The sequence below is a fragment of the Bactrocera latifrons genome, unplaced genomic scaffold (assembly GCF_001853355.1).
Source record: "Bactrocera latifrons isolate USDA-ARS-PBARC rearing strain unplaced genomic scaffold, ASM185335v1 scaffold_167, whole genome shotgun sequence".
Classification (NCBI taxonomy): Eukaryota; Metazoa; Arthropoda; class Insecta; order Diptera; family Tephritidae; genus Bactrocera; species Bactrocera latifrons.
Genome location: NW_017535152.1, coordinates 396,899 through 418,404, shown reverse-complemented (window position 1 = coordinate 418,404; position 21,506 = coordinate 396,899). Strand labels below are relative to the sequence as shown.

The following is a 21,506-nucleotide window of genomic DNA, read 5'->3' as shown; positions in this document are numbered from 1 at the left end:
ATCCGCTTCAAAAGGTTTCCGTATGAGATAGCGGTCCACAACACCTAAGCAAAATTAGCTCGACTATTATAACATTTATCCAAGATCTTGCGTTTCCAGTTTAAACAAATTTCGTTGAACGTGACACAACTTTCACAAATAACTTCAAAATTCAGACCACAAACCGGAAACAAAGGTCAGCCAATCCACATTCGGTAAAACGTCATGAAGATGCTACTATAAAAATGGGAACACTCGCAAACATTTTTGGTATAATTCTGTATTATAACTGGCGAGATCCAAAAACCATTTCATTACAACGATTTTCGGTGTGAGCGTGTTCGCTCATTTACGCCTTGGTGTGACCTTTGTCGCCAAAAGCGAGGAAATCATTCACTTAATGTGCACTCAAGTGCGTCCAAAGCACATAATTGATAAAATATGGCAAAACTTTGTGCGTAATTCAAATCTAATGTGAGCGCGCACATTTTTATGACACAATGGTCCACTACTCCCGTCCACCCGCACCGCTCTGTACTTCAAGCCGCAATCAGCAACATTAGCTTCTGCGTTCAGCATTTAAATTGGCGGCATTATACTTTATTTTAATTTATGAAATAACCTCAAATTTAGCGAACTCATTTACACTATCGCTTGGTAGGCGTAACAGTTGCTTGATTTTGTCGCATTTATTTGGGCTATACGTTAAATTAGCGTATACTTCGGTAAAGCTATTGACTACTAAAGTTTTTGATACTTTGAAGTGAGAGTAAGGGAGGCATACATAGGAAAGAGCCCAGTTGGAAATTTCAATGAATTCCAGTGCTGCCAAAGCAAAACAGATACACGAATGGTGCGTTAGGAAACTCTGCGTGCCAGCGACTTAAGCTTCGAACATAGCACCCGCTGCGTAGTGTGCTCTAAGACTCCAGTTAGCTGGGGTTCGAACAAGAGTACGTTGAAATTTTCTCCTTCTTCAACTGAATTCCGGAAAACTTCAATCACTGCATCGCAAAGACTATTCATGGCGACTTTTTTTCTGCTCACATGCCGATGAGGGAGATGCGGATGAGGAGAAGTAGCTGGAGAAGAGACGCAGTGAGCTTCTTTAAGTATGGGTCGAAACCAAGAGATTAGAAGAAGAGTTTTTTGTAAGCAGCTCTTCGTCAATCTTAGCTTTAGGCTACCGGATTATTGTATAGTTTTTCACTCAGTAGTGGCTGCTATCGGAGTACAAAGAAGTGCAGCCTGTTTCAGGCTCAGGGAGATGAGTATTTACTTCAACTGTACGCTCTAAGTTAGTTAATGAGTGCCTCTTCTCACTAGAGTTAGTATCACGCTACTCCATCATCAGATTAATTTTGGTGTCTTGTCATAGCGAATGGCTGCGACTTGCAAAGCCGATGGGCTAATCAGAGGATTCACCCTTTAATCTTCAATGGCGTCTTGTGTTTTAGCATTTGATGGCGAGATGCTTCTGGCGTCGATTAAAACACAAGAGATCTACTAATATGCTTTGGCTAAGATCACATCGCCTCAATCATAAGAGTTCTTACTGATCATTACCCAATAGGCGTTCGTGTAGTAAACCTTAAAATCTTGTCGGACGTTAGTTGTCAAATGTTTGGAGGAGGTTGAAGTAGAAACATCCAGGCACTTTCTCTTCCATTGTCCAGCCTTTGCAAGACTGAGATTGAAATATCTTGGTAATCTTAAGGTCTCAAAGTGCTTTATCGATAAGGATGTAAAGATGTTATGATCTATTATAAAAGTTCCTACGTACCAAGATGGGCCGCCTAAAGGAGATGTCTCTTAGGATCGACATCTTAATCTAACCTAAGCCGTGTTTGAAGCAACTCGGTTGCAATACTTTCTGCTAACCGGACAAATTGGCTGGAGTAGATATTAGCCGGCACAATAAGTTTGTGGCTGGCTCTTGACGCTTTGTAGATATGCGACGGTCTTTTCAATCTATACCATACGATTCATTGCATCACAATGGACATAGTCAATGACAACATCTGATGAGTCGGCTTTAAAAGAGTTCGAGTGAAAGGTTTTGTGGAAGATTTATGGTCCTTCGCGCATTGACAACGGCAAATACCATAGTCAATGGAACGAAGAGCTATACTTGATATAAGGCAGCATTGTTTAGGAATCAAGAGACAGCGGCAGGTCATGTTGTCGGGATGGTTGAGAGCACTCCAGCTCTGAAAGTATTAGTTTTAGTACACGTCGGTGGTAGCAGAGGAATAGGAAAGTCTTCCTCAATTGCAGCGATCAGGTCGAGAAGGACCTGGCTTCACTTGGCAACTCCAATTGGCGGCAAATAGCGAAGCAAAGAAATGAAAGAGCGTTGTTGTTAAGCCTAAGCGGTGTCTACGCCAGTAGAGAAAAGAATATAAATAGTGGCAGCGACATTACCCTTTACCTGCAGGGCAGGCAAGTGTTGTAATTCATAAATACCGTCACCAAGTCGCAACGGCAATGCAATAACGCCCACGGTTGTTTACACATTTGAACTTATTTGAGCAGAAATTTGCTGCACCAAATATGCGCTTACAAATATAAGTACATACAAACATACAACAAATTTTAATGCTGCCAAATACGGCGTAAAGACATAACACGAGCTCCCCGCCAACACCCTCAAATGTGACTGTTCAACTCCAAAAACGTACGTAAATTTCAGCACCGAAATCGCCTCACAGTGCGCACGCCTCCTCCGCTGCTCGTTTCACTCTTGTGCCGCTTGTTTGTACTATTAATCATTGCTCGACCCGGCTTGCGGCAATTTTCACGTCCACGTGGAAAACACGATTTAAACCTTTTAAATACTCATTTGATTTAATTTTATATGTGCGCCAGCACTTCCGTTCGCTAAACCAACACCCATATTTGCGTTGACTTCCACCTGCTGTCGTTTGTACCCGGCGTTGGCTGCGCTTTAGTCGCCCGCAGATACGACGACGACGCCGCAAAGCTGCTGCAGCCAAGCAGTCGTTGCGGCAAAGCAGTTTTGTCGCCGATATTTTCATTTGATTCTCTGCTATTTTTCATTCCACATCAATGAACACGATGCCGTTGGCCTTCAACACCTACAGCACCCGCCAGCTTATATACTATATATATACATACATACCACAAACACACACAGTGTACTGCTGGCTGCAAGTTGCTCGGTGTTATTTTGTGTGAGGCTGCGCTGGAATGCGGTGTCATAGGTGTTATTCGATTGATATAACAGATCTCTGATTGTTGCGCTACGATACTATTTTTGTCGCTCGTTAAAGGTATTTTTCAGATTGCGCTGTATTTTTATTATAACTGTAATCCCTAACTGCAAAGTGATATACTTATACACATACATTCAAACATACAAGTATATTTACGAAAATGAATAAGTGAGGCTCTCCACCCTTTGGTCGAGCTTCTCGTCGTATAATTGAATTAGGGATGTCCGTATGTCCAACAGTACCGATTGCGTTAAAAAAATGTACAACATAACGGTTGTTAGTCACTCAAAGAGCTTAGTTACAGATACCCACAAATAAAAGTTAACATAAAGGAATCTTGTAAAGCTTCTCACGTGACTTTTAGTCTCATAAAAATGTAGAAGAAGCACAAAATCTAAATATTGATGACTTGAGACGTGATCGACTTAGCTAACGGTAAATGTCGAATAGACGGATATGGTACACCTAAAAAGGAGGTACAAAAAACCGACATAAAAACAAGGCTTAACGGGATTTAGCAATTAAAAAGAATTAAGAAGAATGATAAGTAAATACTTGGGAGTAATTTCCTGGGAGTAATTTCCTAGGAGTAATTTTTGATATCAAAATCATGTGGAAACTCAATGTGATGGAGAGAGGGAAAACGGCCGAAGGTCCCTAGGGTCTACATAGAACCACATGGCTTCACGTTTAGGCGGCAGAAAACATTCCTCAAGTAATTTCGAGAAATAGTGCCGAATCTAGAGTCATTGGCCGGATAAAAGTCTGGGTCCGTTGCGGTTACCTAAACCCGACTGTCTTGGAAACGAATAAAGCATTAATGTTACACAGCGGTAATCAAGCCTATATTGCTTTACGGTGCTTGAATTGAGAAAACGCTTGGAGCGATTACATCGACTCGCTGTTACCACGACCGGTGTAAGTAACCGGAGCGGACTCGGATTTTTGTCAGGCCAAAGACTGCCAACTCGTTACCATGATTCGAAACTATTACAGGTATGGTTTCTGCCACTACAACAACAACGCGGCTGTTCTCCGTCAATCGACATTGCAGCGGAAAACCTCTACAATAATATTCAATATAGGCGGTTTTAGATTAATTCTCCACGAGGACCTTCAGGTGTAACTCGATAAGCTTGGGGTTGGTGTATGAAATAGACCATATACACTCACGCTTTGTTTGGGAGGGACGGTGTCAAGTTATACTAAATGAGGGCATATGGCACGGGAGCAAGCGACTGGCCGGGGGAACATAGCAGGTTCGACACAGACATGGTTAATGGAGTGGACGCCGGAAAATAATGATCGGGTCTGAAATACTGCATCCCAGAATATTGCAGTATCTTCCAGGCGAAAGTCTTTGCGGCTAAGAAAGCAGCTGAGATAAGAAACAATGGAAAGAAATGGAGTAAACGATGGATATTCGATGGTCAAGCGGCGATTAGGACAATAATTTCACATCGTATTTCGTCAGAGAATGTCCTTAGAAGAAGGGAAGCAGAAGATGGGTTTCAGCCCAAAAAGAAATTTCGGGAAACGAAATAATACGTAAGTAAGTCACTAAAAACGATATGCATATAATGACATTTCCGAAGGGGCTGATAGACGGATCAGGCGAAATGGAATAACTCAAAGACATGCAGGATCGCCACGATTACCTGTAGCAAAACACGCATGCTTGCTACTCACACGGTCTGGAATGGACTGCAGGTCAGTATTTGACTTAATGATAGGTAACAACTTACTGGCTGTAACTGCGCGGCGGATAGGCATTGATAACGAAGATATTTGAAAAAAGTGCAGGGAATGAGGCATGCTGCTTCTGTCCATCTTAGGTATATGAGAGCTTCGCAGTTCAAGAGACTAAATAAGTTAAATATACAGATATACAAGTATTAGATATCTAGCTTCGCCAAAAGACCTTTATGACGAGTAAGTCTGCACCACTGATTTCTTTTATTTCTTATTATTGAGAACTTTTTTTGCACTTTCAACTAGAAGGAAACGTCAACGACTAATTAGAATATAGAAATAAATGATCCGCTGAGTCTATTCCGCCTTATCCGTCTGTCTGTCTGTCTGTATACCATATGTATTTATAAACTAGTTCGGCGGTTTTTGAGATATCGATCTGAAATTTTGCACCCATACTTTTCTGAAGTAGCTGCTCATTGGTCGGAACGGCCGATATTCGACCACTATAGCAAACAGATACCACATAAACTGTACGATCGGAATCAAGGGCTTGGGAAAATTTTTTCATTTATGGAAAATTTTTTTATTTATGGAAAATTTTGTCATTTATGGAAAATTTTTTCATTTGCCGAGATATCTTCACAAACTTTGGCATTAGTTATTATCCGAGGATTAAACTTCCAAGAAGCTGTTTAGACCGGACGACTAGAGGATATGTGTAGCTGTCATACAAACGGACCGATCAAAGTTCCATTCCCACGACAGTCGGGTCTACATAACCAGAATGGACCTGGATTTTTTTCCAGCTTAAGACTGTCAACACTGCCGCTACAACTACAACAAACCGATCAATGTTTTCATAAAGAATATTTTTAATCTGTGAGGGGTTACAAGTTTTATCTTTGTTTTATCGATATTTTCAAATGGTTTTCAACAAAATATGAGTTTCTTTTCTTTTTTACCAATTTCAAAGACTACTGCATGGACCTACTAGTCAATTATGTACATAGTGACTTTTCAGACTTCTCATTTTATGAATTTTGTCCCGCCAAGGGTTGTAATTTCAGCAATCTAACACTGCCTGGAACGCTAAGTAGTCATTCGCTGTTAATCTTCATCAACCAAGAATTGTTAATAACGTAGCAGAGTTAACCTTACCTGTGCTTAATGTTGCTAAAGTTTCTTGAATTCGCGATTTGGGATTTCAAACTTGAACAGCATTTCAAAGAGCATTAAACCGATTTCTGTTACACGTTGCGCTATATGTATCTTGATATTGTAAAATCGGGTATATCACATTTGATTGATGAAAAAAAATAAATATTTGCGAAAGATGTGAACACAGCTTATAACGTTTGCTTGTTATTTCTATAATAAAAGTTATACATGAATAAAAAATGTATCAAAGAAAGCACACTGCTTCTCCTTCGATTTTACTTACATATAAATCCCCGTTAGGTAGGCAAGTAATTTGATTGTTGATAACCGTTAGCTGAACGCGTAAATTTGTGTGAATTTTTTTGTGTTTATTTATGAAAGTATGTTTGTACATGATTATATATATATATMTTTTCATTATATTACTCATCATCATCTTACAATAGTCACAAAACTTAATTAAGTCAAATTCTCCTGCTTCATTGATTTATCCCCATCTAAACAGCTGTCATCTGTGGACTTATTTGCGCTCGCCGAACTCGAGTTCAGCAGTGATGTGTTAGCTGTTGAGTTTAATTTCGATTTATTGCGACCCTCGTCATCGGAATCCTCATCGTCGGGATCCAGTTTAAGCATTAACTTTTTAAAATCTAAATATTTTATAACCAAATCCATACGCTCATCATTATTCAAACTGGTTTGCCCAATTGCAACATTGGAAGCTAACTTCGACTCCTGTTGTTTCTTAATAATATCTATTGTTGTTTTAGGATTAAAATCTGTTACAGTTTTACGAACTACCGCCTTCTCGTATAACTTCGGTTCAGATGGTGAGTACCGCGATATTTTACCATCTGTTAAACTGTACATATTTTTTAGATGATCCTTTAATATTAACAGCAGCATACACGCCTGCGCCGACATTATGCACTTTTGCATTTCGAACGCATTCTCCGGCAAACGCTTGAACAATATATCGGGATCATCCTCATCGTCGTCATCTTCTAAAACATCGCCTACATTAACGCTAGGTTTAAGATTTTCCTTAAATGTTGTGAGCAAATTAGTACCAACAATGGATATGAGTAAATCGACTTGATGTATTAAATAAAGCGGCTCATCTTGCACCACATAGGGAAAGTAAGCCAAATTATCCGCTATATACAGCATTTGCTGTAGCGAAGTTTTCTGATCGTCAAACTGCTTGACAATCGTTTGAACCAGGGCACGCCTTTGCGTTTTTATCGGACGCAAAAGCGTGTACAAGAAGTCATTTAGCGCCGTGGGCATTGTGTCCATCTGCCTTTTAACATAGCCACGTATGACTTTGCTAGCGCCTTTACCCTTGTTGTTCTGCTGCAAAATACCCTGTAAACGGAAGCTAAACTGCAAGCCTAACTGTGCTTTCATATTCACAAACCCATTGTACATCTTATCGATGTCTTTGAGCAAGGCATCGGCTCTGTGCGCAGACTCGACACGCGAATCCGTGCTCAAGCATATAAGGTATGGCACAGTCTTCACAGGATGTACAAGGCCCTGTCGCAGCACAATCTGTATAACTTTGACGGCCCATAAACGCACATTGTCGTCGAGATTTAGGAAACATTCGAATATTTCTTGCAGATACAATTGTATGATACGACTCGACATGCCCGACGACACATCGTTCATTTCCTTCAGATCCTCCGTTTTCGATTGCTTATCCCAATCCTTCTCCTTGTTGAACATATTCATCTCCGACTCAGTCAGATATATCCAAATGTTACGTAAACAAATGATTTTGAAGCAAGCATCGCTCGTCTCCGAAAGCAGCATATCGCAGTAATAACGCTTCAACTTCGTGTTGGTCAGATAGTAATCGTTCATCACACAGAATGAGCCCAACGCGATGAGCGCCTCTTTGCGTATGTCCGGATTTTGATATTGCGCAAAGAACATCAGACACTCGAACACATCATTGCATATGGTCGGCGATAGGCCGTTTGTGGCGCCCACAACCTCTTTCGATTTGAAATCGAAATAACGCATCAGTATGCCGATGGTGAAGAGACTGCGACGTATAGCTGCGCTTAAGTTATTAATTTGTCGATTTTGCAATATTTGACTACGGGTTTGATCTAAAATGCGATAAAACTTCTGAAAGCAATCTCTTATCAAAGCATAGTTATTTGTTATTTTGTTGACGATCGCACCCAAGCAGGACACACAGCTCTTTACGACCGCCTGATTCAGCGACACAACCAACAGCATCAAATGCTCTTCGAGCGAAGCTAAAAACGACTCACTCGCGTTATTAACCAGCGGTACGACCTGCAAGGAAAGCACAAAAAAAAACAAATTGTTAAGCAGTCAAACTAAGCCAGGAGGCGCACAAATGTGTTTTATGTACCTTTTCCAGTATGTCAGCGACGGCGCAAATGAATTTCGGTGCTGTTGTCGGGTGACACTTGATATTCAGATAAGGCTCGATAGTAATTGCGTGCTGTACCAGCAGCTGCGGACGCACCTTCGCCAATAAATGCAGTGTGGTGATGCAGCCCAGCATTCGTGTGTTGTCCGTGTCCTCCAGTTCGATTAGACGCCCCACCAAACCGTCGGCCAGCTGCTGACACGACAGCAAGATATCAGCCGGTGGCTCGGTTTTCTTCTGCAGCGTATCTTTCATGCTGTCATCGCCTTTGGTTGCGCTCTCCTTGGGCTGGAAAATGCTATTTAAGAGTCCCTCCAACCAAGCCGTGCCCGTGTCGTGTGCGATATTCACCACATCGATGATCTGATTGATCTTCAAATGTATGCCGTCTTTGTCGTTTTTATGTAACGGCGTAAACCACATTTTCATAAAGACCTCCGTCACCAGCTTTTGTATGCCCTCCTCGTCGTTGACGCGTCGTATCATTTTCACGCATATTTCTGGAATTTTCTGAAACGTCGGATACTCTATGCAGATGTCGCGTAGTATTTTTATGACACGCTTGCGCACCGATACGCCCGTATCTAGAATTCTAGTCGACAGCATATCATAATACTGATCAATTAGCTCTTCGTTGCTCAGTACGAATTTACCAACCAAATCGACGGCCGCCTCACGCACCGATATAGCGGCATCCAAGAACTTTTGGTTCACGCCCATTTGCATGTCTTTGCGCCGCAGTACCATCGGATCGACTTCGACTATATTCGCTAGGCATTTCATCGCACGCGTTCGAATTGCGATCGACGGCTCATTTACAACCAATATAATTTTCTTGAGATAGCCATCGAACGATTTGCTAAATGGTCTTTTGCTGGCCAAATATTGCGCTATTAAATGTGCATTGTTGTAATCGATATATGTTTTTATGTGTTGTGCATGATTGGAATCGCCTAGCGTTGAGTATGGATTTATATTGTTCAACAAGCATTGCTTGCGTTTATCAAGCATATTGAAACGTTCCATATTCAATTCTTGATCAGCCATAGTGCAATCGCCACCAACACGACTATCGACATTCTCGAAGTTTATATCATCGCCGCTGTCGTCGTTGCTATCACTGCCGGAGAGATCGGCTTCTGTGCGTCTTTTACGCGTACTCTTCTTTCGCGTTGTATCCCGCTTGGCGCTCTCGTTGATGTTGCGGCGCTGATAAATTATATCACGATACCACTGTGTCAAATAAAAGTGACGGGCATAATCCCAAATGGGATTGTCCACGTGTGCATTAGCGGCTAAAAAGTCCAGCAGTATTTTCTGCAGAAATTCCACACGCTCATCCTCCTTTAATTCGACCTTATTAATGCTGGATGGCAAGTCACCTTCCTTCTCCTGTTCCACTTTAATATACCGTATCATTGAGTCTATGACATTCACTTTGTAGCGTGAGTCAACGGCATCTTTGCGTAAACGTGCTGCCACAATACCCAAGTAATCCAATGAAACCAAACGTATACTCTGTTCTATAGATTTGTCGGAAACATAACGGACAAGCATTGTGCCTAAGAGTGAAAGCAATAATTCGGATGATGGCCATTCCGGTTTGTTTACAGTGGCGAGGAGATCGTAGATGAAATTCTCGAAAATTGGACGGAAATCGGTTTCATTGGACCGAGATTTGCACTTATTTAAAAATGTCGTTAGGAAATTTCCACCTATACTTATGGCGATTTCGTATTTTTTCAACACAATCACATCGATATTTTGTCTGTCGGTTTGTGTGGAAAAGCCGGCCGCTTGATTTGCCATATCGCCGTATTGCGGCAAAGACTTGCGTTTATTCTGCGAATTGCTATTCATGACATCGGGTAAAATCGTAACGCACTGAATGAGCTGTAGCACTAATGCGGTCACCATTTGGATGTTCCCACTATTGTTGATTAGTTTGAAGGGGCGTAGATTTTTCTTCGAAGACGGCAAACGATCGATGGAGGTCAGTATATCACCAAGTATACTGCTGCGTATTTTTACATATTCCTCTTTGCGAAAGAGCGTCGTGACCAATTCCAAACATACAAATTGCAAAGTTTCGATATTGTCCACAAAAAATGGTTCGATAGACAGGGTCGATAGTGGTAGTATGATGGTATCGACGAAAATATATTTGTCGAAAAGCGTCACGAACACTTTCATTAGCTCTGTGGCCTTTGAGTATAGCAATTGCAGACTGCGATTGTAATTTTGATAGATTTTCGATTTCTTACGGTTATCTGTCTTTTTCATACTTTTAACTGTGTAGACAGGATCATATGATGGAAAGATCGTCTCGCGAAATTGGAAATGCATGAATTTGATAATAAGCGAAATGTGATCTTCTTGCAAGAACTTAATATCCTTTGAAGTGCAATAAATATTGCAAATCAGTAGACAAGCTTCGATTCCGTTTAAAATCTTTTCCATTATTTCGTCATCCACAATGTCGTCTTCATCGTCTGGGCCAGCAGAATAATTCTTCGCCAAATACACATTTCGCATAGCGTAATTGACCAACAGAGCCAATTTATTTTTCGGTATAACATCCAAAACGTACTTGGCTTTTAATTTGGCGATGTCGTTGCTCATTATGTTAAGCATTCTGGACGAAATACATTCAATGTTCTCGTCCACATCGTCGGTATCGAAATTTGGAACTTCTGTGTCGTCCAGCGTCTCAATGATTTGCTCCAAATTGCGCATAAATTGCTGATACGTTTGTGATCGTAAAATTTCGTCTTTGGAACACTTCGAAGACGGTGTTGAGACAATGCGTTCGACGCAACGTAGTTTCGGTTGTGAGTGTATCTGTTCAGGCGGCACTTCGTCAACTGAAGGAGGAAGTTTCCGTTTGACAGCGAGTGGTTTTTCATTTGTCTTCATCAAGTTAAATGCGTCATCGTTCTCTGCTGCTTTGGTTAATTGTTTCGCATTTCGAGCAGGTAACACAGTTGGTGGTGGTACAGTGGGTGGCACAGATGTAGTCGCCGTTGTTGTTGTGGTTTCCATCTTTTCTACTTCTACTTCTTGCTTTGGAGTCTGCAATTCAGGTGGAATTATCAAACCGAATTTTCTTGCAGACTCTGGTGATTTCTTTACAAATTTTTTTATGCTTTCTTGCATGAGAGATGCGTCTTTTTCCTTAAGTCTATTTATACATACCCTAACGTTAGCTACCTCAGACGATTTACTAACAGAATCTGCATTGGTCTTCGCGGCCTCACATCCGGTTTCACTCTTTATGGTCTTCAGCGTAGACCCTTGGTTAGTGTTCAAGTCGCTTGAAAATGGAGTTGCTAAGGCTTGTGCGTTGAAATTGTGTTGGGTATATCCATTATTTACCGGCGGCTGTGCATTTAACACACCTGTTGTAATTGTGCATTTACTATCTGGCATTTGAGTAAAATTTGCAGTTTGATAATTTTCTGTCCCGGCTACTGGTATAGTTGGGGTTAAATTTTGTTCATTTACAGTTGTAATATTATTAGTAATTTGTGGATTAATCGTTGCTGGCAAGGAACCCGTGTTTTGGAAAGATACTGTACTTTCAAAAGCAGCTTTTTGTTCTTCTCCCGGAAGGGTGGGCTTTTGTTCTGTTAGATTTTGATTTTTCCGTTTTCTCGGAGTATGCACATCGCAATTATTGTTTTGAATGGAAGTCATTTCCATTGTTGGAAAACTGCCACTATTCAAATTCTTTGATATAGCAGGATTATTTGAATCCAGGGTCGTTTGTTGTTCAATCCGTTGCAGGTCATCAGACTGTTGCGTTGAAACGCCACTTCTTTGCCCGTGAACAACATTGTACCACTGTTCTTGTTGTTGCTGATGAGTTTGTTGTTTATTTTTCTGATTCAATTTGCCATTATTAGCATTAAACACGGTAGGGTTGTAGCTGTAAATACCCTGCAGTAGTTCTGGATACGTATTTATATTAGTACCAAATTGTTCGATTGCATACTGTGATTTTAGTTCTATTATTTCAGAGTTCGTCTGTTCAATAGCATGCACCAGCTGTTTTACTAAATTATCATCACGCACTGATAACAAATTGTTGGATTCTTTAGCAACCAATGTGTGAAATAACAAGGATTTATTTAAAGAAGTGACACTTGCCAATGTGTCTGGTACTGGAAGTTCACTAAGTAAATCTGACAAACTTGTCAAACAAGCCAAAGTTGTTACTGGAACACTGGGAATATCGGGGTCAGTCATATTATTTTCTAAAACTTGCAAAAAGCCCTTAGCACAGAACACAATTTCACGAGAATATCTTTATTTATCTCAAAAATCAGTCGCAGCTTTCTTCCAGTAGACTTAGATACCCCACAATTGTGTACATTCGTTAGATGCGCAGCGTTGTGCAGCGCCAAATATTAAGTTGTCTCGTAGGGCAGCTGATTTGCGCTATAGTTTGGCGCTATTTTATAATTAAACATAACTTGAGGATGTGATCACTGAATCCTAAAAAAAAGTCACCATTTAGATAATTCACACAAAATATTGGATTTTTACCTCTTTTGCTGACACAAAATAGCTGACACAAGAAAACTGGAAATGAAATGACATTTACAACCGCGTTGCCAACGGCAAGAATGGCATCGCTGTAAGCTGCCAACTGCAATACAAAGTACCATTAAGTGATAAAGAAGGGTGACTCATATACAGCAAATGTTTAATTCATCAATATTAATGAACAAATTATTATTTATTTCCTTGAGACAATATAATTTACTCGCAAATTTGGGAGTTTTCTAAGTTGATCATTCTATTATTTAGTTTGCGCTATGCCCTCTAAATAAAAAATCTCCAATAACAAAATAATTAACGAATTTATTTTCAGTACAAATTATATTAACAAATATTTAACTTTTCGACCAAACAAAGCAATTTACAGAGTCTTATGACACAAGCACTCAAAAGGATGGGTCTGAATGACTATCATCACTGATTGGACCAAGTTCGTCCGAATCACACTGATAATGAGTTTCCACACTATTTCTATCTATTTCAAGGGGCGAAGTTAGTAGCCGCGTGCGCTTAATGATATGGACATCTGAATTTTCGTTTTTCTCCTCCATTTTCTTTTTCAAACTGTTATTATCTTGGTTATATTTTTTGGACGGAAACTTGAAGTTGAGTTGTAATGGCTTTCCAAACTCGAGTTCCACTTGCGGAGGACTATAATTTAGGTCATGATGCACTATGGCTTTTACAGCAATTTTTTCGGACGCTATTTCGGGACTGTCAAAAGGTAAAGCGTCAGAGTTCGGAATACATGTCACCGGGGTGTTGGGGCTACTAAAAGATAATTATTTTTCGCTGGCTTAAAGAACTTAAAGAAATATTTCATACCACTGTGATAATAGTCTTATAGCATTACAATTCCTGTTATGATCGGGTTTGATTAATGTGGATGAGTGTTTATCACAGTACATTTGGTCAAAGTCCAGTTCACTTTCCTGAGTAAATAAAATTAGAAATCATTTGAGCTTGGAAAAACATATATTATACTTTTAGAGCACGCTCCAGATCATTTTCAAAGAAAACTGTTTCACATTCTAATACAGATTCCTCCAGTACTTGCATTACTTGCTGCATCTCTTCCAGTTTCATTCCATCCTCATATAGTCCTAAGTCTTATGTAGAAAGACAATAAAAAACAAACGGTAAGTTCTGTTATTTCTTAAATGCTCATATATAGTTTTTTAAATAAACTTACTTATTAATATTGATTTATAATCCTTTTGTTTAGCACTTCTTAGCTCCATTCTAGACAAAAACATGTGCGAAAAAAATTTTCTTACAAAACTAACTGTTTTTAATTAATTATACTTAAAAACTAAACGTATACATATAACAACAAATAAAATACAGCAGATATACAACAGTTGCAGGCTATACACGGCGTTAAAACCTAAGCAGTACTAAATTTATTTAAAAATTGCTAAAATAATAACATAAAAATATAAATAATGATTAAAAATTATTTCTTTATTACGAACGATTCAACCATAATTATCCATTGTGTGTATTAATTGCAAATATATTTTCAGGGTTGTATCCTCTCTCTAGCAAATATTTAAAGCTCCAATCGAACTTTCAATAACAATCGATAAATACACTGTTGTCGACAGTTCTGCTGAATTCATAACATTAACTTGACATTTGACAAAACAACTCTACTATTCGATGCTTAAATTATAATTTTCTGATATATTGCTTAATAAATTTAGAAACGTGTACAGAATGTGGCAGGCTCAGCAAATAGCAGCAATCCAAATTGCGAATCAAATGCTTTACGCAATGTCGGCACCCCCAAGCTATTCGCTGAATCAACGTCCGCCGCACTTAGGTTCGTCAGCTTATGATGATACGGCCGCAGACACAGACGGTGAAGATGATGAAAAGTTACGTACGCTGTTTGTTGGAAATTTAGATGATCGCGTTTCGGAAGATTTACTCTATGAAGTTTTTCTACAAGCTGGTCCTCTGGAGTCTGTACGTCTACCAAAAGACAATGGCGGTCGTACGCGCGGCTTTGGTTTTGTTGTTTACTCACATCGTTGCACGCCAATTTATGCTGTGCAATTATTTGCTGGCCTGATGCTTTTCCGCAAAATGTTAACAATTAAAGCACAAGGTGACACAAATGCGTCAAATAAGCGTCGTTCGTTTCCCAATGATTGTGAGCGCTACATGCATCGGCCGGGTGATAATAGCATGCTACGCAGTACAAGTTATCCAAGTTTCTATGATCCAGCTATGAATGATCTTTCAACCTCACCGCAATCATCTAATCCGTTTCGTATGAATTCGCCCGATTCGCCCAGTACACATAGTAGGAGTCGGGAAAGAGGAAATAGAGAACGAGAGCGTGATAGAGATAGAGATGTTGACAGAGATTGGGTCACTAACCATTCTAATAAACATTCTCGCTCGCATCCTTACAGACGTGATGAACGTCGTGAACGAGGTGAAAGTAACCGGAAACGTAGGTAACAGTTGGAACAGGATTTGAAGGCGTTTTGCATCAATATACTCTAAGCAAAATAATACTATTCAACATGAAAATTTGCAATGGAAAAAGATAAGATTTTAAATAAGTAAATTTTTATAGTGACCCGGCTAAATATTAGCGTAAACGTAATTCTGTATTTTAAGGTAGTCAATAAGTAAATTGCAAGTCCGTATAAAAAATGCAATCTGTAAATATAAAAAATCAAATTTTGGTAATAATAATAATAATAAAAAAAAAAAAAAATAATAATAATAAATTAGTACAAAATTTTATAAATTAATTGACATAGCCCTTCAATTCTTTAATAAATATTAGATTATGTTTTATTGTCTCTAACCTCTCAAATATTGTATTGAATCAACGGATTAATTTATTTGAAATAGTATTGTGTATAACATTCTAATATTGCTTTATTCGTTTAAGAATGAATTTATAATTTACATCCGTTGCATGATATTAAATGTATTTTAACAAAATATGACGCTCCTAGTGTTTACTTACATACCCGATTTATATACATACTATATTTAACCTAAACAATCAAGAAAAAATTTTAATTTCGTTTGCAGCCTTCGCATATATGTACATAGACAGACGGACATGACTAAATTAACTAGTGTTTCCTTCTGAGTGTTGCAAACTTCGTGGTAAACTTAATATACCCTACTCAGGGTATAAAAAAAATATTTATAATAAATGTGTAATTATAATTTTATTAAAATATAACTACCCTAATGTGACAGAGCAATTCGTATTTAAAAACATTCGTGTGAATCACATTAAATATACTTTTATGTACAAATATTATTGCTTTGACTAAGTAACTAATTTTATAATTTATTTGTAGTCGGAAACAAGTTTTCAACGTATACTTTTCAGCGTTTTCTCCACATTGCGATATGTACGCGCCGGTATGACATCAGTAAGTAAACGATTGTAGTTCGGGTGATCGGAGAGCAGTCGAAATATTGATTTAGCATAGCTGCGCGTCTCAAGACTACCCTCAAGCAGTAAATTGGCGCCCGTTACAAAGAATTTGTCACGATTTTCCCTTGTCATAGTATAGACCTTATCGCTGCCCAGACGCTCAACCAGCCGATGCAACAGTTTGGCCGTCGTTGTACGCACCAATGCATTCTGATGCAGCGCACCCTTTGTGGTGAGTATATTTAATATTTTTGGTGGCGTTAAATTATCACACATCGATTCTAGGGCACGTGTGGCATCGGCGCGCAGAAAACGATTTGTATCAGCCGTACGATGTAGTAGAGCGCAAACCAAATCATCACACTCCTGCTCCAGACATTTCGATTTGAGTGTGAATAGTTCGGTGGTGGCCTGACATGCGGCACGTGATACTTGCGAACGCAAATTGCGCACCGAACGCGTTAGTTGTATGCAAACCATATGCATTTGATTTTCCAATTGCTCCGGATGATACCTCATTAGGCGCACCATTGATTTRAGGCCCAACATAATGATCTCCCAATTACTGGAGTCCAGTTGGTCGAAGGTTTTAAGTAAAGCGTCTCGTGGCTTGTCGAAACGTTGCAATGTTGGTGGATAGAGTTCGGCTTGTGGCATTTTAATTGCCTGCTTTACAGGTGAAATTCGTCGGTGATTTTTCAGAAAGTGTGAAGTTTTCGCCTTTTGCTTTAGCGGTGTGTGTTGCGGTTTAATTGGTATGCTTGTATTGAGCTGTGAGCTTGTGGCAGAGCCTGACTCGGTGCTGGTTTGGTCGTATACGAGCTCCTGCTTCGATGGTGGGCGTTCGTACAGTGATTCCATAGACTTGATCATCGAATTGCGCCGCGATAGCATTTTAATCTCAGCGATGGTGGGTGAACGCGAGCGCGACTGTGGCCGCGAGCGTACCGGCGTTTGTGGTTGTGATGGTGCATGCACATTTTTGTTATACGTATTGTCCGTCTCATCTGTATACGCATGCGGCGCATTTTCTTCTTTACTGCTGGCACTTGCTTTACGCGCCTGCTCGCGTAGGCCGCTGCCTTGTCGTTCGCTGTGCAGCTCATCCATCACCACAAAACTACTGTTATCTTCAATGTCTTCTTCTATTAACAAGGACTTCGCCGATTGTGTACGCGACAGCACTGTTGGTGTATCGCCGAGCTGTGTTTTAATGCTCTCGCTTTTGCTGTGTAAACTCGCCAAGCTTCCATTCTTTTTTAACGGTGTATTGCTTGCGGTCGCCGCACTGGCATTGCTTATATCCGGCACATCCTCCAACTGCAGTACATCGTGTTCGCTTCGCCACTTCATTGGTGTCGGACTGCTCGATTCATTATCACTGCAGGCGTCTTGCAATGCACCCATTTGTTTGGTTGAACCGTTATCAGTTGTATCCTCCTTATCCGTGTGGGGATTTTGTGTGTCGTTGTCTTCGTTTCGTTGCGCTTCGTATGTACCGTTTATGTTGCTAGGTGTATCAGCTGATTGCGCCGAGGCAGTTGACTTCAGTGAATATGCTACAGATTTATTCGAAACTGGTGTGGCTTGTTTCGATCCGCTATTTTGTTGTTTTTGCATGTCCGCTATGGCAGTCGCCGCAATCACAGCTGCCTCTCCATCCAATGGCCCAGGTCTGTTGCTGTAAAGAAAGAATTACTGTTATTAATGTGTTCTATTTGCAGTGTCTTAAACAAAGCCGAGTTCGAATGCGTATTTAGCTTAACTCGGACTCTATATATTCAGTTTATTCAAAAATCTTATAAAAAATTTTATGTTGTTCTCAAAAAAACTTATTCAATGACTGTTGTTGCCAGGAAAGCAAATCACAACGGGCGTTGTCAGAGAGGTAAGTGTTGGTTTTTAATTTACAATTGCCAAAAATGTTTTTATATCCAAATTGTTGATATTGTTCGAAAATGAATTTACGAAAAATATAATTTAACAATTTGTAATTGCCAAACATCCGAAAATTTAAACTCGTAGCTGTTCGAAATTTCGAAGTTTCAAATATTGTAAACAACTTTTTTTGTTTTATCAAAAACCGTTATTTGGTAGATATCACGAAAGCTAAAATTACTTTCTAACTCATTTCGAAAATATTTTACATACATTTTGACCAAATCGAAATTTCGAAATTTCAAATATTGCAGCCGAATTTTTTTGTTATTAAAAACTGTTAATTGGCCGATATACCGAAGACTGAAATAACCTGGTACGATTTTTCGAACTCATTTCCAAATCGAAATTTCGAAGTTTCAAATATTATCAAAAATCGATATAACGAAAGCATAAACCACATTTATGTATATGGTTATATATTTCAATCAAAACGGAAATTTGACATTGCAAATATTTTTAACTGTTTTTTTTATATCAAAAACCGTTATTTTGCCGATATAACATAGGCTAAAATCACTTTGTAAGATTTTTCGAACTCATTTCGAAAGTATCACATAATCAAATCGAAATTTCGAATATTATCAAAAACCGATATAACGAAAGCTGAAATCACTTTCTAACTAATTTCGAAACTATCTTCAATAAAAATGTTGATTTTTCGCACTAGTTTATATATGTACATATGTATGTTATTAATCAAACCGAAAATTCGAAATTGCAAATATTGTTAACTGTTTTTTTTTATCAAAACCGTTATTTTGTCGATATAACAAAGGCTAAAATCACTTTGTAAGAACTCATTTCGAAAATATCACATAATGAAATCGAAATTTCGAAGTTTCGAATATTATCAAAAACTGATCTAACGAAAGCTGAAATCACTTTCTAACTGATTTCGAAAACTATTTTCAATAAAAATGTTGATTTTTCACACTAGTTTATATATGTACATATGTATGTTTTTAATCAAACCGAAAATTCGAAATTGCAAATTATTTTGACGATATAACATAGGCTGAAATCACTTTGTAAGATTTTTCGAGCTAATTTCGAAAATATCACATAATCAAATCGAAATTTCGAGGTTTCGAATATTATCAAAAACCGATCTAACGAAAGCTGAAATCACTTTCTAACTATTTCCGGAAACTATTTTCAATAAAAGTGTTGATTTTTCACGCTAGTTTATATATGTACATATGTATGTATGTATTTTAATCAAACCGAAAATTGGAAATTGCAAATATATTTGTTAACTGTTCTTATTTTTTATCAAAAAACATTATTTTGTCCATATAACACAGGCTGAAATCACTTTGTAAGATCTTTCGAACTCATTTCGAAAATATTTTAAATAAAAATGTGTTTTTTTTCGCAGTCATATAGTATATATATTAATAAAATCGAAGTTTCGAAATTTCAAATATTCTTATTATGATTTTTTGAACTCATTTTGAAAAGACTACTTAAAAATGTTAGATTTTTCGTACTCATATAGTATACATATAATATACATATATGTATATTATATTTCTATCAATCGAAGTTTCGAAATTTCGTTTATTTTTATCAACTGTTTTTTACATCAAAACCGTTATTTGGTCGAAATCACTTGTATGATTTTTCGAACTCATTTCGAAAACAGTAAGTAAAAATGTAGAATTTATGGTACTCACATACACATGAATATTTAAAATAGATCTTATTTTTGTTATAAATGCATAATCAATATATTATATATAGTATATATGTACAGATGTATATAATTAATGCCAGTCCATTGTGGCACGCACATCTGGGCACTCCGAAGCATTCAAGCGCACTTGTGGTATGTTTTTAAACGTGAGCGTCCCGCCCTGACCACTTTTTTAATTTTATTGTTTAATTTTATTTTTATTAACATTAACATGAATGTATGTGTATGTACATATGTGCAAGTAACCGTAGTCTTCCATTGGCGTTGAGTTCACTGAACTTGCTGCATTTGAAAAATTAATAAATATACAAACAAGCATTTTTCAGTTCAGAAATAAACGCAGGACAAAAGTAAAAATATAATTTCTCAATTTCAATTTGCCCCTTCCCCTGTTAACCCCTTCACATTTTTATGCTGACAGTATCATCGGCAATTTGCCACTCTAAATGAATTGTCTCAATTAGTATGTACACTTGTGTGCATGTGTGTGTGATTTTGTTTGAGTTGTTGACAACTGTTTAATAAAAGTCGTTAGCGCTAAATTGCTTGCTGTGACAGTTATTGGAGCGTAATAGTAGCAAAGCTCCTTCCACAATCCGCGCTACGCTCCGTTGTGTTTTTTGTCTGGTGCCTAAAGGATTACCAGTAATTTAATGTGTTGTTAAATTTTTTTTTGTTTTCTGTTTGCTGTTCTTATTTACAATGCGTAAGCGATGCCTAAATGGTAAATTCAATCAATGTGTCACACCCCGTTTGGGGTTGTAGGCGTCTTCGGTTCCAATACTTGGTCTCTCCCACTAAGGAGCTATAAGTACATATGGTTTGGTATATTGATAGAAACTAACAAAATCTTAACTTATTTTAAGGCCAACAATCGAGAAGAAAGTAAAAGTCCTGAAGTCTCCTGGCGCGAGTCAAATTAGACGCTAGTCCTCCACTATGTAGTGTTCGCCATTCGCTTGCTAAATTTGAAATTGAATCATTCACTTTAATGACATAACACTTTACTGCGAAGGCACGCACGAAGCACAGTCCGTTACTATTTGGCACATCATTGTGCCGACTGTATTTGCCGTTACACGTTTTTTCTTAGCGCGAAGTGCGTAGTTTATTTCATTGCATATTTGTAGGCGGTCAAACATTGTGTGTCCTCTACTCTTTACCTTTCGAAGGCAATTAATTATAACTTGAGACCTTCATTTGCATAAATCCACTTACTTTTTCTTTGCATTAAAATACAGTATAATTTCTTACTTTTGCAAATGTAGTTTTTTTTTTGTCAGTCCGGCTCAAATTTGATCAGATCGTTTAGTTAAGTGTTTGTTGGAAATTTGCAAAATTACTTTTGTGATGTTTTAAATTTTTTTTTACCATTTTTACGTTTTTAGTAACATTTTAATTTTTTAG

General features: G+C 38.3%; 4 protein-coding genes across 7 annotated transcripts in view; 1 reads left to right on the top strand and 3 right to left on the bottom strand.

Annotated features, from left to right (window-relative positions):
* Positions 1 to 6,413: 6,413 nt before the first annotated feature.
* LOC108966626 (nipped-B protein) lies at positions 6,414 to 13,094 on the bottom strand. Of its 2 annotated transcripts, XM_018929629.1 has the most exons (4): positions 13,030 to 13,094; positions 11,677 to 12,978; positions 8,461 to 11,553; positions 6,414 to 8,381 (listed from the first exon to the last, which is right to left on the bottom strand). In XM_018929629.1, exons 2-4 carry the CDS (start codon positions 12,727 to 12,729, stop codon positions 6,528 to 6,530), a joined length of 6,000 nt encoding a protein of 1,999 aa, XP_018785174.1. In that variant the 5' UTR covers positions 12,730 to 12,978; positions 13,030 to 13,094; the 3' UTR covers positions 6,414 to 6,527. The 2 variants fall into 2 exon arrangements, with proteins under 2 accessions (XP_018785174.1, XP_018785173.1); XM_018929628.1 differs by having other exon boundaries at positions 8,461 to 12,978.
* A 233-nt stretch (positions 13,095 to 13,327) lies between these two features.
* On the bottom strand, positions 13,328 to 14,610 carry LOC108966620. 3 transcript variants are annotated; one of them, XM_018929615.1, is made up of 5 exons: positions 14,520 to 14,610; positions 14,237 to 14,286; positions 14,029 to 14,153; positions 13,870 to 13,976; positions 13,328 to 13,815 (listed from the first exon to the last, which is right to left on the bottom strand). In XM_018929615.1, exons 1-5 carry the CDS (start codon positions 14,528 to 14,530, stop codon positions 13,431 to 13,433), a joined length of 678 nt encoding a protein of 225 aa, XP_018785160.1. In that variant the 5' UTR covers positions 14,531 to 14,610; the 3' UTR covers positions 13,328 to 13,430. The 3 variants fall into 3 exon arrangements, with proteins under 3 accessions (XP_018785160.1, XP_018785159.1, XP_018785161.1); XM_018929614.1 differs by lacking the exon at positions 14,520 to 14,610 and having other exon boundaries at positions 14,237 to 14,440; XM_018929616.1 differs by lacking the exon at positions 14,520 to 14,610 and having other exon boundaries at positions 13,328 to 13,812; positions 14,237 to 14,440.
* Positions 14,611 to 14,674: 64 nt separating this feature from the next.
* Positions 14,675 to 15,771, top strand: LOC108966618 (RNA-binding protein 7). Its single transcript, XM_018929613.1, has one exon. The coding sequence runs from the start codon at positions 14,764 to 14,766 to the stop codon at positions 15,514 to 15,516; it is 753 nt and encodes a 250-aa protein (XP_018785158.1). The 5' UTR covers positions 14,675 to 14,763; the 3' UTR covers positions 15,517 to 15,771.
* Positions 15,772 to 16,228: 457 nt separating this feature from the next.
* Positions 16,229 to 21,506, bottom strand: part of LOC108966614 — a 37,534-nt gene continuing 32,256 nt past the window's right edge. The window contains exons 9-10 of the mRNA XM_018929608.1: positions 17,480 to 18,143; positions 16,229 to 17,392 (exon numbers count right to left, since the gene is read on the bottom strand). Coding sequence (XP_018785153.1) covers positions 16,397 to 17,392; positions 17,480 to 18,143 — 1,660 coding nt within the window. The 3' untranslated portion in view covers positions 16,229 to 16,396. The remainder of the gene's footprint in view (positions 17,393 to 17,479; positions 18,144 to 21,506) is intronic.

What these genes read in the sequence shown, in the direction of transcription:
- LOC108966626 (XM_018929628.1), bottom strand. Translation starts at nt 12,729, where the DNA reads ATGACTGACCCCGATATTCCCAGTGTTCCAGTAACAACTTTGGCTTGT. An exon ending in TCGCTGACATACTGGAAAAG is followed by an intron (nt 8,382 to 8,460) that starts GTACATAAAACA and finishes CTTTCCTTGCAG; the next exon opens with GTCGTACCGCTGGTTAATAA.
- LOC108966620 (XM_018929614.1), bottom strand. Translation starts at nt 14,300, where the DNA reads ATGTTTTTGTCTAGAATGGAGCTAAGAAGTGCTAAACAAAAGGATTAT. An exon ending in TTATAAATCAATATTAATAA is followed by an intron (nt 14,154 to 14,236) that starts GTAAGTTTATTT and finishes TTTCTACATAAG; the next exon opens with ACTTAGGACTATATGAGGAT. An exon ending in ATCTGGAGCGTGCTCTAAAA is followed by an intron (nt 13,977 to 14,028) that starts GTATAATATATG and finishes TTATTTACTCAG; the next exon opens with GAAAGTGAACTGGACTTTGA.
- LOC108966618 (XM_018929613.1), top strand. Translation starts at nt 14,764, where the DNA reads ATGTGGCAGGCTCAGCAAATAGCAGCAATCCAAATTGCGAATCAAATG.